This window comes from Ambystoma mexicanum, chromosome 3p (genome assembly GCF_040938575.1).
Source record: "Ambystoma mexicanum isolate Mex_15411 chromosome 3p, UKY_AmexF1_1, whole genome shotgun sequence".
Taxonomy (NCBI): domain Eukaryota; kingdom Metazoa; phylum Chordata; class Amphibia; order Caudata; family Ambystomatidae; genus Ambystoma; species Ambystoma mexicanum.
Genome location: NC_090925.1, coordinates 245358921 through 245374812, shown reverse-complemented (window position 1 = coordinate 245374812; position 15892 = coordinate 245358921). Strand labels below are relative to the sequence as shown.

The window sequence follows — 15892 nt, the reverse complement described above, 5'->3', positions numbered from 1 at the left end:
CAATAGTCAAACACCCTCCTGACTAAATACAATCACAACACAATCGGTTGCTACACCATTTAAGATCAGGATGACATGTCCCACTGCATGGCCTGATTAGACCTCCTCATCTCAGGTCCCATCTCAGGTCCCATCTCAGGTCCTATCTGACATTACTCCACCCGTCTGGGGCTGGCTCACATTACTGGGCAGATATGACATATCATTCCATCCACCTGACGGCATTGCTCAACATGTCCCATTTAGGAATGTGTTACCAGAGCATTAATTTCGATTAGCGATAACACCTGCACTGGCCCTAATACTTCTATTTACATGGTTTTTTAAATTAAAATGCAGAATGCGCCTTCTCTACTAGTTTCCTGACAAGTTATACCTGCACAAGTTTCATTAGAAGTCCGATTTTTATTTATTTCCACGAACACAGGCACTGGTAATCAGACAAAAATGAAATTGCTTCCAAGTCTTCCATGCAACCCATTGGAGCAATCAGCGCAACCCTGCTTTCATCAATCAAATTTCATTCATCAAAACAATCAAATCAGTGTTTTTAATTAATGTGTGCAGGTTCAGCCAGCATTACAGGTGTAGTTCCGGATTGACAGTGAAAACAATGGTATAGCCGGGACACCAAAAGGGAAGTCCAAGGTGGGAAATATGATTTAAACTCTGTCGTCATTTATTTAACATTGTGCATGGTAATGGATAATTGGGTATACAGTCTTTTCATCTACAAATGTTTCATCGGGGTCATACTCATCGAAAAATATTCAATGAAAGATTTTTCCATTGAAAAACTCTTTCAAAGACATTTTTCTTTCTCGAAAATAGATATATGGATATTTGGGTGGGGGAAAGTGTTCAATTTTGAAACACTACACAAGTTAGAGGGAGCTGTCCAGTGCTGAAATACTTAGCAACTGTATAGAATCTATTTCAGCACTTGACAGCTTCCTCTGACTTGTGTATTGTTAGCGAGTAATTTCAGGACTGGGGTCTATTATTTTATTGGGTGGTTGGGGGGGACCCCACCATTAAAAAATAAAATAAAAGTCTCAAGTGGACTCGCTGACACTACGAAAGTTAGAGGGAGCTGTCCAGTGCTGGATTAGATTGATAATTTTTGCAATCAACTTCAGTACTGGACAGCTCCATGCTGTACCTTGCTTCATCGAAACAGCAATTAATTTCAATACATCAGTTTCAATGAATGTTCATTTTTAATTATACTAATACTCTTTCGATGGAAAAGTTTCCAAAGCTAAAATTTTATTGGAACATATTTTCAATAGATAAAATTCGATGAAAAGACATGTAACCGATAATTTTAAGTAATATTTAAAGACCTGTTTTGGCACACAAACTAGTTAATTAAGAGTCAGGATCCCCGCAACACGATACGTGTCGACACTTAAAACACACATTGAATGGATTATAAAGTAAATGTTAATCACAAATGTATTCATCACAACCTGTGGACTAGAATTTAGAAAGGTATTTATCACAAGGAATTCATTTTTCAAAAGTAAGGATTGGAGGCACTGGGCCAAGAAGTGGCACTGCCTAACTTTCTTTTAAATGGGTTTCCCCATTTAGGGGCAGTCTGACCTTATCACTTCAAGGCCCGACTGACATTACCCAGCTCGGTACCCAACTGGCATTACACTGCCCCTGAGCCTGGCTGATATTACCCAGCTCAGGACCCATCTGGCATTAGACTGCCCCTGGGCCAGCCTGACATTACCCAGCTCGGTACCCAACTGGCATTACACTGCCCCTGAGCCTGGCTGATATTACCCAGCTCAGGACCCATCTGGGATTACACTGCCCCTGGGCCTGGCTGACATTACCCACTTCAGGACACATTTGACATTAGATATCTGCTGTGCATAGCTGACTTCACCCACCTCAGGACCCACCTGGCATTAATTACATACCTCAGAGCCTGCTGCATGGAGCGGTCGGGGTCCACCGCATAGAAGGTGTTCAGTACTTTGCCCACAGGCTCCCCCTCGTAGTGCTTGATTGTATCATGTCTATTTGGGAATATAGGCGCCTCGTTAACGTCCAGGACAGAGATGGTGACCCCGGCGGTGGACTGCAGGGACATCCGGATCCCGCTGGCCAGCGGGGCCTGGTTGTCCACCGTGACGCTCAGCATGAAGCCCTTGTTCATCTCAAAGTCCACTGGCTGGAAAGAAAAGGGGAGAAGTGTCACTGCACTGCAACGCCCGTGCCAACCCCCACCCTACTCCTCCGCCCAGATCGCCTGCCTGCATAGAAGAGACCTCGATAACACAGACACCTGGAGACACACACCATAACTACACTGGAGCCTTCCTCTCACTCATTGTAACCAGACACTAGGCTTCCATGAAAGCCCTATGTACCAGGGGAGGGCTCATAAACCCTATTGATAATGACCACCCCCAAGGTCTATGAGGCTATGAGCACACGGTGGCTATAGCAATATAGATGTTGGTGTTGCGGTGAAGCAAAAACATGTTAATTTAAAACTGAGTAAAATAAATGGACCAAACTTGTTAATAAATAAAAAGCGTGTTTACTTTGAAGTATTTAAACAGCATTAGTACCCTGGTAGGGGAGCCAGCCAATCAGGTGGCTAGGAACACAAGCTTGAAACAGCAATGAAACCCAGCGTTTCATGTCGCCTGACGGTCGGCTCTCCCCGCCGCCATCTCCCTCCCACCCTCTATCCCTTTTCCCTCCTTCCCACCCCGCACTCACCTTATTTCTGCACAGGCGAGGGCTGCCGTGGCAGCCGCTCCTTCCTCACGGGTCCCGCAGGGCACCATGGAAAGGGAAGAGGGGCTCCGTATGAAGCCCTGCCTTCCCTTTTCATGGTGGCCATGGTGGCAAAGTATTTTCCTTCGTTCAACGGGATGCCCGCAGCGCCCCATTGAATGAAGGAAAATTCCCTTTTTTTAGCACCCGGGTTACCACTTTGGCAACCCGGGGTGCTAATAGCCTTAATCCCCTGTTCCAAGTGCTGGAACGGGGGTAACTGTCCGGAGTCCTCGGTATCCACCCTCGCTTCGCTCGGGCTGATAACTTGGGCTACCGGGCCCAGCCCTTTGAATAGGAGATTAACACCATAAGATTGCTTTCAGATGGTAAATATTTAAATTGTAAGCTTGGCTGAACTGTCCACGGTATTACCATGGGCATGCATTGGGTGTAAATGTAAACTGTGTCTGCGTGCAAAATTGAAAGCATGATATTGTGATGCTGGAAATGCATTGGAGGGACAAGGCCTCCGTATCCTTGTCCTTTACTGCTTTTTATTGTGTGTTCTGTCGTGTTTTCCGCGCAGGAGTTCATGTGGGACTCCTGGCGGTGCAGCTCTCTCTTTTGGTTTTGGTGAAAAGACCCATGGGATACCCTTATGGCACCCCTGGGTGGGGGTACAACCCTGTGCCCCTAATGTATGTTTTTGGGCACCTGTGTGTGGCCCACAGAGCAGGGTACGGGTAGTGGCAGCTCTGTGCTGAATTGACTGGTGCCCTGAGTGTCCTCAATTTTGGGATGCCCAGGCCGTGTCATTGGAATCAGTAGATTCCTGATGGAGACAAGATGGCCCCCGTGGCCTCTTGCCTTCCATCGCCTGTTGCCTTGATCTTCCCGAATTCCCGGGAAACCCTGACTCTGTCCCTTCTCCCTGACTGGCTGTTGAGTGGAAGCTCCATATGTGGTAGTGTGGGGAAGTGCCGACCAGACTGGCTGAAGCCTTCCAAACGACCGTTGGTTGTGGGTACACCTGTGGGTGGGACCTGGGTGAATTGAGTGTGTGACGAATATGCACTTCTTGTTGTGGATGTCTGGTTCCTGGTGGTTGAAACAATGACTGAGACAGCCCTGCCCGAAACTGGTATGAATGCAGTGTGTAGTGTTGAATGGTGTGGTACTTGTCCAAATCCACATTCTGTGTTGTGAGCATCTGGATGGAGAAGAATGGCCTGAATGCACCGTGTACCTGATTGGCTGACAAACTGCTGAATGCCCTTCGCCGTGATTGGATGCTCGAGTGTGACCCAGCGGAATGAATGGGAGATCAACAGTATATCTGGGGACCTCTCACCGCCAGGAATTGTCCAAACTTCGAAGAGTAACTGGAGTGAAACTGACGCTTGACCTTGAAGCCCTGCTGGAAGAGAAGAATTGCTGTTGCTCTCCTTCATCGATCTGAAAGCTGCTGTGTCTCCAAGGACTGACCCAGAGAGGACCTGGTAAGGCACCCTCTTCCTGAGCTATGAGGGACCATCATGCACCTGCTGATCTTTGCCAAAGCTCCCTGGTAGACAGACCTACGACAGGCTGCCGACTGGGGACGAGGACTGCCGTGGACTCCCAAAGAGAAGCACACAGACTGTTTTCCACCACTGTTGACGACCGCCGCTGTGCTCCCGTTGCCTAAGAACTCTTGATCCAAGGACACTCTCGTCTGCATCATCGCCTGTCTTATCCTGCTGGAGAAGGCCAGGCTGTCGATGCGCCGAGGAGCATCCGCCGGTGGGTTTCCCGCCACCCAAAACTCTTTGCGGTCCAGAACTATCGTCAGCGAGGTGCCCCGCACGCCTCTTCCTTGAAGGACGTTTACGCTTCCCTGTCAACGAGCACCGCTAGGAATGAAGCTGCCACTTCACCACCGTAGTTCACCCTGTTCTCCGTCGGACGTTCGACGACCCGTGACTCCTGCCTTAAAGGGAGGGCACTCAAGAAGGGCCGTTGATTCCTCGACGAGGAACGCTACAACGCCAGGTTCTTTGGGGTTGCAGAACTATTGGGAAGTCTCTTGTAAACAATATATGGGCTGGGCTTGTGATATATCTTTATTCTACAGGTTGCCCAGGTGGGGGGGATCTCCACACAGAACTGTGTCTAGGTATCGGGGACAGTATTCTGCCAATTAATCTAACAAACTGCTTTCCTCTTATATCTATTGTTGGTTTTCTTTACAAACTGATTTGTGTCACATTTAACCGTACAGTTGATGCACTTTAAAGAGATCTAATAGTAATTGTGGTACCACGTAGAACTGTATATTTGCCATTATAGATAACTGAGTACAAAGTGAGTTATCGTAATATTGATTATATAAAGACTGTGTTTTAACTAATACAGTGTGCAGACGGTTTATAGTGACATTTTTGAATGACATAATGTCGAATGCAAAAATGTCGAAAAAAAATGGCCGAATTTTTTTTTTCCGAATGTCTTTTTCTTTTTCTTTTCTGTTTGAAATGGGGGGGTTCCCCCTCAAGCCCCACTTTTTATAACCCTTTTTTTAACGCACAAAAGCAAAAAAAATCATGTAAATTAAAAAATTACATATTGGAGAAAAATAATTTCGGCCAATATTTTTCGACATTTTTGTCATTCGACATTATGGATTCGACATATTAACTGGACATCTGTCCGGACATTCCTTTGTGGGTGCTTGGGGACTACACTGTACTTAAGAACCAGCCCGCATCACCTCCTGAGAAGCTAGGCCTTGATTGCTCGTCTATTCCTACCGTAATAGAGAATCATGGCTGGGGTCCTATGTGCCTCTCCTCTACCATATAGAGAGCAGAAGTAAAGACACCCCCCTCTGGCGTCTTTACAGTTATAGCTTTCTCTTTGGTGCGTTTAATTGGATGTTGCCTGTCATGTTGAAGGTGCAGTGTAAAAAAGATACTCACAGAGCAGTTGCGAGCCAGGGTGGCCATCCTCCCTGCCTCCCCCTGGTGCCCTATTATCCACTCCCCCGGCACCAAAAGCTGCCCTCGCTACTGTCGCAGAGAGGGAGTGCCTTGTTCTAAGAAACCCTGCTGGACATTTCATTGCTCCTTCTTGAATGCAGAGAAATGCTTTCTGCGATTCAAATGAATGCTTCTCAAGTCAGAATGTTTGGGATGTAGTCACTAGCAGTAGTTATGAACTGCTTCCAAGCGTTCTGATTGGCTGAGCGGAGGTCAATAATGAATACCAGGTGCTTAATAGCAGCATGAGATTGCTGGAATCAAGTGGTTGTGCTCTCTGCCTATGGAACAGGTACCCCAGGGTTGACACTGAGAGGTGATTGCCCACCGCTTGACTATGCTGGCACAATACCACCCATCCGGTTGACCCAGGCGCATTTGCCTTCTTGGACATCCAAGCCACCGTTTCACCTCGGGTTTCATATGCCCTTTGCTGGTGTGACCCCCACCACACTCCTGGAAGCAAGAAAGAATAGCTAGCACATAACAATTGTTGAGCTAAGAGAGGTGGGCGAGGACACCATCTTGTTCTCACGGCTCTGTCATGGACGAGGCCGGGCTTAGCACACACCACCACATGTATAGTGTTTCGCCCGCCAGTCGATGACATCACCATGTCCTTTGCAGTGATGTTGTTGCAACTCCAGGTTGGGGTGCGGGGGGCAGTTAAAAAATAAAATGCTATCCCTGGGCGGAGTTTCTCAGTAGGCATAAAGGTACCCCAGGCTAGACACTTAAGGAAAATGAAGCTATGCCCCCACTGCCCCCCCCACCAATATTACTAAATAGAAGCACATAAATCATGAACACCCGGGAACTTGGGAGACTTGACATAATCTGTGACCATGACCCAACTGCGTTGGTATTTTACAACCCTGCCACCTCGGATGACCCACCAGCATTGGATGACGTGGACCTCCAAGCCACCACTTCCCCTTGAGATGCGTGTGCAGTGGTGTTCCCCGTGTCCCCTTCACAAAGAACGTTGACTTGGTCCCATCCAAATTCATTTTAGGTTGGCGCTATCACGTGGCCCCCAACTGGGGCACAGCTAGCCAGCCTCACTCTAACCTGGGGCGGAAGGGTCCTAACCAAGTAACTATAACCAGGCGCTCCGGCTAATCAACATTTAAGTAGACACATACCACTTTCTCGTCCAAATGGAACTGGCCACACTCCCTGCCTATTGAGGCAGTCCCAAAATAACCCCTGTAGTGGGGTACAACAGACCCCTGAATCTTGCAATGAGCTCTAATGGTGCCTTTGTGACACAATCTGTCACACTGCATGTGCCATTGTTCTCTTCTACGCGTGTTCGTGGGGCGGAGTTAGTGTGTTTATTCCAGCGCATGGGACCAGGATTGTGTGAATGCAGGACACACCAAATACGGCCTGGTTCCAATGAGTTGAGTACAGGCCCTGGCTTGGTGGCTGTATTAATGTCAGCACACACTGCCTGGGTAGAATACAGAGTGGCAGGGCTCTGCAACCCGTGACTCGCCAGATGTTTTAACTCCCATGATTCCTCAACATTATGTTGCGTCGTGCTGATGGAAGTTGAATTGCAAAACATCTGTTTAGCCAAAGGTTGTAGTGCCTGAGAGTAATGAGAAAACCCCCAAAACTTTATTTACAGTTGCTCCGGATGGTAGTTTGGTTCTTCTGGGCCATCCAGAGTTTGATAGTAATTAACCTTTGTCACTCTTCACTCTTTTTGTCTTTGTGCCGTCGTGGAAAAGTGTGAGTGTGTGGATGGGTGTGTGTCTATGCTTTCCCAGTCATGTTGCAATAGATGAAAATGAATGTGATGGCAGTTGTCCTTTGCTGGTGGTCAGCCATCCTGTATGGACAGACATCCTTGCATACTGCTCTTGACTGGGGGCTAGTAGGCTATTGTGTTCTTGTGGGGTAGATGGCCCGGGTAGGCCTATGACTTTCTCACAATATCTAATCTGAGGGGCATTGGTGTGGGAGTATGATGTGCACCAAATGTTTTCAGATGCCATCCCGCAGACATCACTACCACGTGCGAAGACGTCCTCTGAAGTACTACCGGGCACCCGTAGGCCTCCTTGGCTTGTGCCGCATTGCAGAATCAGTCTTTCAAAGAGAGTCCCTGGAAAGCTATGTTACTTGCAGAGCTTAGAAGTGGGAGGAATCCAGCATGAAGCACGTGTCAAGAGAGAACGCTGCTGCGCTACACAATCGCGCACTACCACTGGTCCTTTGCTGTCGCCTTGGCAAACAAGGCAAATTGTTAGCCCCAAGAATGAGCCAGAGTGGCCAATAACCTTATCAGAACAGCCTGGCCCACCATGGAGTCTGCCAAACCGAGTGTACAGGTGTCCTGCCTCAAACGTAGACGATGGGCCCAGCAACATCAGCAAAGGCAGCCTGCGTTCCCTGCCATCCATACAAAATGACTGTGTGACCCTACTGGGTATGAACCCCGAATGTTTATCACCCACTAGATTGAGGGGTTCCATACAGCGTACTAGCTCTGTAGTCACACTTGTTTGGGGGATTCTCTCCACGAAACAGGACACCTGGACAGCCTACGTCTGGAGTAGGTTTTATGAGCATGAATAAAACAAGCAACACTTGTTCCTCATTTGCAGTTGGTAGCCCCTATGCTGAAAACTTCCTTCTGAAATCAGTGTTTGTCCAGGCGTTAGTCAGGCCTCCAGATGATTTTACAGAAGGGGCCACAGCTTGCCATTTTAAATGCGAACGCCTTCACATTGTATGCAATGACTGCACACAGAGATGACTCTTACGCAGAGCCTTCCATGTAGGGCTGTTTATTCAGCACAGCAAACTTCAATTCATCCATCTCATCAAGATATGCAAAGACAGTCACCGGTCATCCATCCTTACTGTAGTCAGGCCTCTGTCTGAACTGTTCATCCTGGAAACCTCCTGTGGCCAGCCGGTGAAAGTTCCATTCTGCCATATCCCATTTTCTACTGAGTGGGATGATCGGGAGATAACACTTCTCTACAGTGATTCCAAGCTTCTTCTTTGACCAATGGTCATCTTGGTGAAATGGCACCACCCACCCACTCTTTTACACTTACGGTCAGGTCACAGCTAAGTAGGTTTTGTTTTATTGCAATCCAAAACTCAGATATCAATGTGGCTACCTGCAGCCCAAATGTGAATTAAAAGAGTAATTCTCCTTGTTGTCGCTTTCAGCAATCCTCCCTGTTGCCACTTTCAGCAATCCTCCCTGTTCTCACTTTCAGCAATCCTCCCTGTTCTCACTTTCAGCTTCTTCTGCTGATCTGACTTCACACTGCTCTGGATCGATCACACCGGCATGGGGCCTTAATGGCCTTGCTCTCTTCCCACACAATGCAGGAGGATTGACTCTCTCCTGGTGGACTATCATAATGTCCGGTGTTGACTCACGGTGCATAGTGCTGGGCCAGGAGATTACATGGACCTGGGTGATGGCATTAATGTCAGCACACGCGTGCGAGGATACTGGGGGTAATGGGTTTAGGGATTCACATTAATGGCAACAAGTGATGCCCCGGCTAGGGGAATCCGCATGTGGCTAGTATTATTATCAGCACACTCTTGCAGGCTGCGCAAACACAAACACATGCTTAGTTGGCTACATGAATGTTAGTAAATTCTTTCGACTGGCACGGGCAAACATTTTCTTCCTCCCAATGCTGAGCTGCCATTGTAGGCGAGAACATGTAGTAGTAGTCACCAAACTGAGCTAGAGTGGTCAGTAAAAAGATGGCAACTTTGAGAGTGAAATACTGTACAGGGCAAGATTGGCTTTGACTTGCAGTTGATGGGCCTCCAGCATGAGTTCAAGGCACGGGGTTCAAAACAGAGAAACAGCGGTGTGGACTATCAGGAAACCTACCAGAACATATCCAGCTGTTCTGCCCAATGATATGCTTCCCTCCTATATGTTAACAGGCACCATTTTGTGGGAAAACATGATCACCATGCACCTTGGTCATTGGCTGGAGGCCACCAGACCAAGGATGGAGTCAAGGAAGCAATGTGCGGATCGGTAGCTGGGGAGGGGCTGATACGATTCCCCGGGTCACCTACACGACAAATGATCTGATTGGTGGCAACGTCGGCCAATCACCCGCCTCCCCACTAGTGACTGCCTGATGCTCGGAGTGAGGAAAAGGAATGAACTAAACCATGTCAAGGAGACCTGATCAGGGCGGAGGCTGCACCTGAGGCTGGAGCAGCATGCGCCGCTGCAGAGTCTGCACCATTGCATGCGGGTGCCTGGGATACGCTGCCGGTCATGCGCGCTGTAACCCCTGTGTGGAACCTCAGCATCCAAAACACACAATCATTGCCAAGGGACAATCAGCATCTGGGTCCCGCAATTACTGCAGCACTCGAGCCCTACCGCGTGCAGCTTCTGTAGGGACCGCAGCACTTGGGATATGGTGCTGCTGAGGCACTCTCTCCACATTCAGATCTGCGAAGTCCTGAGCACATGCTATACACAATCAGCACAACACAGTGGTGCCCTCCATGCCTCAAATACATGGATGACATTCAGGGTGGCATGATCAGTTTGTGATGTGAAGGTTCTCATCTTAACCTCCAGCACACTCGCCCTTGTGTCATTAGAAGGGTGACAGTGATCGTGCTAAGATGAGTAAAATGTGACATTTAAAAATACTTTCAAATTTAGTTGATTGTGATATCCACTAAAGACGCTGTGTAAAGTTTGTACTTCAATCTGAGTCCAAAACAGTCTTCATGTGCTTCTGTCACATAAAAATGTGATCACCAGACATAGACTCGAAGTGTGATTTCCAGACTCAACAATTGATTGCAAGACTCAACGAGTGATCACCAGAATCAAATCATGATAAACAGACTCATAGAGTGATCGCCAGACTCAACAAGTGATATACAGACTCCAAGAGTGACCCCAAGACTCTGAGAGTGATCACCAGACTCAATACATGATTGCTAGACTCATTTGGTGGTCACAAGACTCAAAGAGCGACTTCCAGACTCTCCAAGTGATCACAAGACTCCAAAAGTGATCACAAGAATCCAAGAGTGATCACCAGACTCAAGTGATCACAAGACTCAATTAGTGATTACTAGACTCAATGATTGAACACCAGACCAATGATTGATCACCAGACTAATGAGTGGTCACCAAACTCAAAGTGTGATCATAATACTCAATCAGTTGTCGACAGACTCCAAGAGTGATCACAAGACTCCAAGAGTGACCACCATACTTAACGAGTGGTCAGCAGACTCGAGTGACCACTACACTCAGTGAGTGATTGCTAGACTCAACAAGCGATCACCAGACTCAACTTGAGAAGCAGGCAAATGGCCAGACAGCTTGAAAATGACTCCAGGAATGACTCCAGTAATTTTCAAGATACATCTCAAGTATAGACGCAGACCTACAGACAGCAGACGTGAGCAGCTTTCCTCGGTGTCCGTGGAGTAACACTTTTCTCGCCTGAGTCTGTAATTATTGAGAGGGTGGTGGCTGATGATATATTGCTGGGAAGACTATTCGGCAGGATCGTGCACCTTCACAAATTTAATGAGCCCCGGGCAATCATTTATTAATTTAGAAAGTCCATCAATTTCCCCAGAGTGTGTATTTTAATGCTCCGCATATGGATTGATTTCAGAGATAAAACCTTCTAGATTAGGAATTAGACGACAAGGACTGAATTCTAATGAGGAAGCAGCACTGCTGCCATGTCTCCAGACAGCGGCAGTGGCAGAAGTACATTGAGATGCCACCCATAGCACGGGCCGTCTCTGTTGAGACAGCCACTTGGCCAGTCAGGCAGCTCTGAATCATCGGATGACCAGCACTGGAGCCATTTTTTCAGTTGGCCAACTGGGTATTTTCCCAGTTAGGTTAATGGCCAGCCTGCCCTTGCACTGTCCTACCCACCCACTCCACAGGAGTGGGAAGAGGAGGCTTAAAGAAAGGGGAAAAAATTGCAAATACGGTGGCAATCCCGCATGGCAGTGATCAATACAAACAAGCGGTTGGCATCAGAACAGTCTTGCCCGAGAGGGATGTGTGGGGCAATCATGCAGAACCATGCTCCGTTGTCTGCCCGGGTGTGTTGATCTTCTTTGGGTACAGCTTCTGTGCAGAGCTGAGCGGATCTGGCCTTCAAAACACCTGCGGCTCATTCCCACACTCAAGAATCCATAAACTGGCATGTGCTCATTGCATGCTCCTGGAAGCATTAGTGTAATGCGTCTAGACCCATCTATGGCTATGTGACCTAGGGAACTGTGATGACGTACCCCAAAAAAACAAAACATTGAGCGGTCCATACATCTAATCAACGTGAGACGTCATATCCCAGATGCCTGAGCTATGTTCTGATGCCAAGACTCAAAACATAGCCAATGAGGCAACACCCTTTGCATGCCACCTTGTGCAGGGTGGAGATGGTGCTGCAGCTTAGGCTGGAGAGGTCCTTTGGGGGCAGGGTCTGATTTGAACATGATTGGTCCCCTCCGTCATCGCAGAAGTGAGCTAAAAAAGACTGCAAATGTCAAATCCCCAGTAGTCAAGAAGTATTGGCTTAAGCTGTGCCATCACACTAGTGATGGCAAAATATGTGGTCATGGGCATCATATATCCCCAATCACCCAAACTGGATATTGATATGATATGATATGATCATTTATTTATATAGCACCTATACACAATGTGTTTCAAAGCGCTTCAAGGCAAGGGAGGGAACAAGGGAAAATACAACCACATTCTTACAGACCATGAACAGTAAGGATGTGAAATGAACTATCGTACTCGGCCTGACGACATTTCAGATAGTGCAAGAGCTAAGACATAGATAAGGAAGGGAGGGGAGAGTGGGGAGGAAATGGAAACAGAGAGGCGACTACCTCGCCAGAAAATGTGCCAGGGGGCGAAGGAAGCTGTCAAAGGAAGTCCCAGACTTGTGTCTGGCATTTTGCTGAGGACTCTCTCTTCCTCAAAGGGACAAAACTGAAGGTTAATGGGAACAGGAAACTTGATCTTGGCGATCGGAATTAATGATCACTTCTTTATATTTAGCAGAAGAGAAAAGACACGCTTCGCCAAGCTTTGAAGTCTGACACTGAAAGCAGCACCCTTGGTGGGGATCTGCTGGGACTGGCCTGTTTCCCCAGCTTGCGCGTGAAACAGAACCATTGATCATTTCCATCCTTGCTGGTAGGGAGCCCCCTGAGGGGTTAATAAAGGTCCCGAGTAACTCTGCAAGATTCTGGAGCCATGGACCTCAAAGAGCCTCATGCCCACTTGATCAGGTACTCAGATTCAATGAGCCACAGAACTATGAGGATGTAGAGGAGTCAATGGCCTGAGCCATCACTTATGACATCTCAATGGAGGCGGAATTCAGGCTGGGAAGAATCTAGAGGGTGTGACCTTGTGACACCAGAGCTCAACGGTTTCAGCAAAGAACGGTAAATTGAGGTTCCAGGGAAGGTTTCTTTGAATGTAAAATGTGTAAAGAAGGGTTTTAGTGGTAGGTCCAAATAGTGCAGCTGGTGATGTACTTAGTGGTGATTTCTTGGGTGATGGATGGCGCTGGTAATATTGGGTCAAGGAATGACAAGTCTGACACCCCCACGGATGCATGTAAGATGTCTATAGTCGGCGGCCTGACTGCTGCTGCTCTGTATTGTCTCCTAAATCAGGTGGCCTAGAAAGGACGGCCATTTGATGCCCCACAGCAGGAAGACATTGCCTGAGGGAGGAAAGAAGGAAGTGGCGGCTCAGGAGGCTGATTGGGCACCTGGCCTGGCCATAAAGAGAGGAATCAGCAGAAAGCAGGCATTTTATGCATCTGCTCCTTTATTGCTTGGGCAAGTTCCACCTTTTCCACTGGTGCTCCGATAGGGAGGCAGTGGTGAAGGAGCACCCAATGGGAGGCATTCCTACCCACCGTTTTCTGAAAGCATGCTCTATCAATAATGCAAAACCGCCAAAGGAATTCTGGGTAATTTCTCCATTGAGGTGCAAAGCGATCTAAGTGAAAGACACAAAGGCCTTGTGAGCCATCTCAGAAACTACTCTTCGTTTCAAAAGTAATCATGCAGGAGACATTTCACTTGTTACCTCCAGTCCTGGGACCTCTTCAGGTTCTGCCCTGGCCTTAGATATATTCGTCCCATGTCGGTCGCAGTGACATCTTACTCAGGATCCACCATAGCTCCTCCAAGTGCATCAGACAATGGTTGAATTTCTGCATTTGATTAATTATTGCAGATTTGTAAATCGGCTTCATGAGGTCTTCTGGGAAGCAACTGGTATGCCCATATGTCGATATAATGCGATGTAGATTCCCATGCCAGACTGTATCAGATTATTCCTAAGGACTCCTTCACACTGGGGGAAAAGATCAGGCTGAGACAAATCCAAAGCTACCAGCTCTGGTGACCACTTGCAGGGAGAAGCTGATCGGGTCCCAGTAGCCTTCGGAGGTCGCTTACCGTCATTGAGCATGGGTGGCACAATTGTCTCAGGCTCGTATAACTCTAGCCATCAATGGATCCCCTCTAAGATTCCATGTGGCCAGCAAAGATAGCCACAATAAATGACAGGGCTTCTAATGTCTAATCGTCCTCAGATCACCAGCAGGCACTATTCAGGGCTGAAATGATGCCCTGTTAATTCAGTGATCACATTGTATAAACCAGTCTCCAGTTGACTCTCTTCCAATGTTGCTTCTAGCACACTGATCGTGATCAAGGAGTTATTGCACGATATAAGTGCCACTAAACGCAGGTCAATGCCAGAGTTACTGCAGCTCTTTGAAGCTCAGACCATGCTGGGAACGGGCTTCCCTGAGGTTCCCTCACTAAGCGATGGTTATGTCAGGCCGCAGTTTATTCATACATCTAGTTATTGTTTCCGGGAGGATTATACATTATCTTCTCCAACCTGCGATCTAAGAGCCAGCAATTCGGAGAATAGATGCTTCACCATTGAACCATTCTGCAAAGATAGGAAACGTTTTTTACGCTAAACGGACAATGTTATGTTATGTTATCTGGTCTTGTACCATGCACTGCTGCCACTTTCATGCTCTCCTGTCACTCTGGTGAACCTGCAAAGGAAGGAGGGTTGGGAGGGTCTGTTAGTGGGATTGAGAGGGAGAAGAGCAAGGGAGCTTTGATGTACTGTTGGCAGCTTCAGATCAGAGAAACCAGTCACTGAGCTTTGGTGTGTTTTTGGTTGGTAGTCATCATGTGGTGTTCAGGTATGACTGTGCATGGGTGCTTTGTGTACACTTGTTTTTGGTTTCATGTTTGGTGTTATGTAGTGTGTGCGGTTTGTGGTGCAGTAGAGGTAGGGTTGTGTTTAGTTTAGAGTTTGAGGATGAGTATTGAGTTTGTAGTACGGTTAGTTAAGTGCAACACATTTCCTACCCCCAATAAGTCCATCTAGGTGCGTCACATCTCCTGCCCCCCAAAAATTAATCTGATTGTCTCTCATTTCCTACCCAATACTCCTGCTAAGTGTAACAAATTTACTACCTTCAAACTGCATCCTAGGGTGACACATTTCCTACCCGCAACTATCCATCTAAGAGTGACACATTCCTTACCCCCAGAACAACTTCTAAGTCTGACAGGTTTCACACCCCCAAAGTCTATCCAAGTGTAACACACGTCCCACTCCCAACAATCCATCTAGAGGTGACACATTTCCTACCCCCAGCATATGGCGAAGTGCAACATATTTCCTATTCTGGTGATCCATCCAAGTGCGACACATTTCTACCCCAAAGAAGAACGCATTTCCAATCCCTAAAGTCCATTTAGTGTAACACATTTCCAACTCCCAACAATCCATCTAAGGGTGACACATTTCCTACTCCCATGATACTGACAAGTGTGATGCATTTCCGAGCCACAAAAAAGCCCATCTAAGTGCAGCACATTGACAACTCCCAACAAGTTTGTGGGACCATCTAGGGGGCGAAGCAAGTGGTCCACACAATGCAACAACATGATGGAGATAGTACCGAATTGGTTGGGCTCTCAATTGAGCACAGCAATGGCATCGCTCACCGCCCATGCCACCCCACCCCACCTGCAGCTGTAGGGTGCATTGTCTG

General features: G+C 47.5%; 1 protein-coding gene across 1 annotated transcript in view; it reads right to left on the bottom strand.

The window, feature by feature from the left end:
- The window catches only part of CDH4 (cadherin 4), a 964675-nt gene that overhangs the window by 124774 nt on the left and 824009 nt on the right, over positions 1-15892 (bottom strand). Inside the window, exon 8 of the mRNA XM_069650710.1 lies at positions 1938-2191. Coding sequence (XP_069506811.1) covers positions 1938-2191 — 254 coding nt within the window. The remainder of the gene's footprint in view (positions 1-1937; positions 2192-15892) is intronic.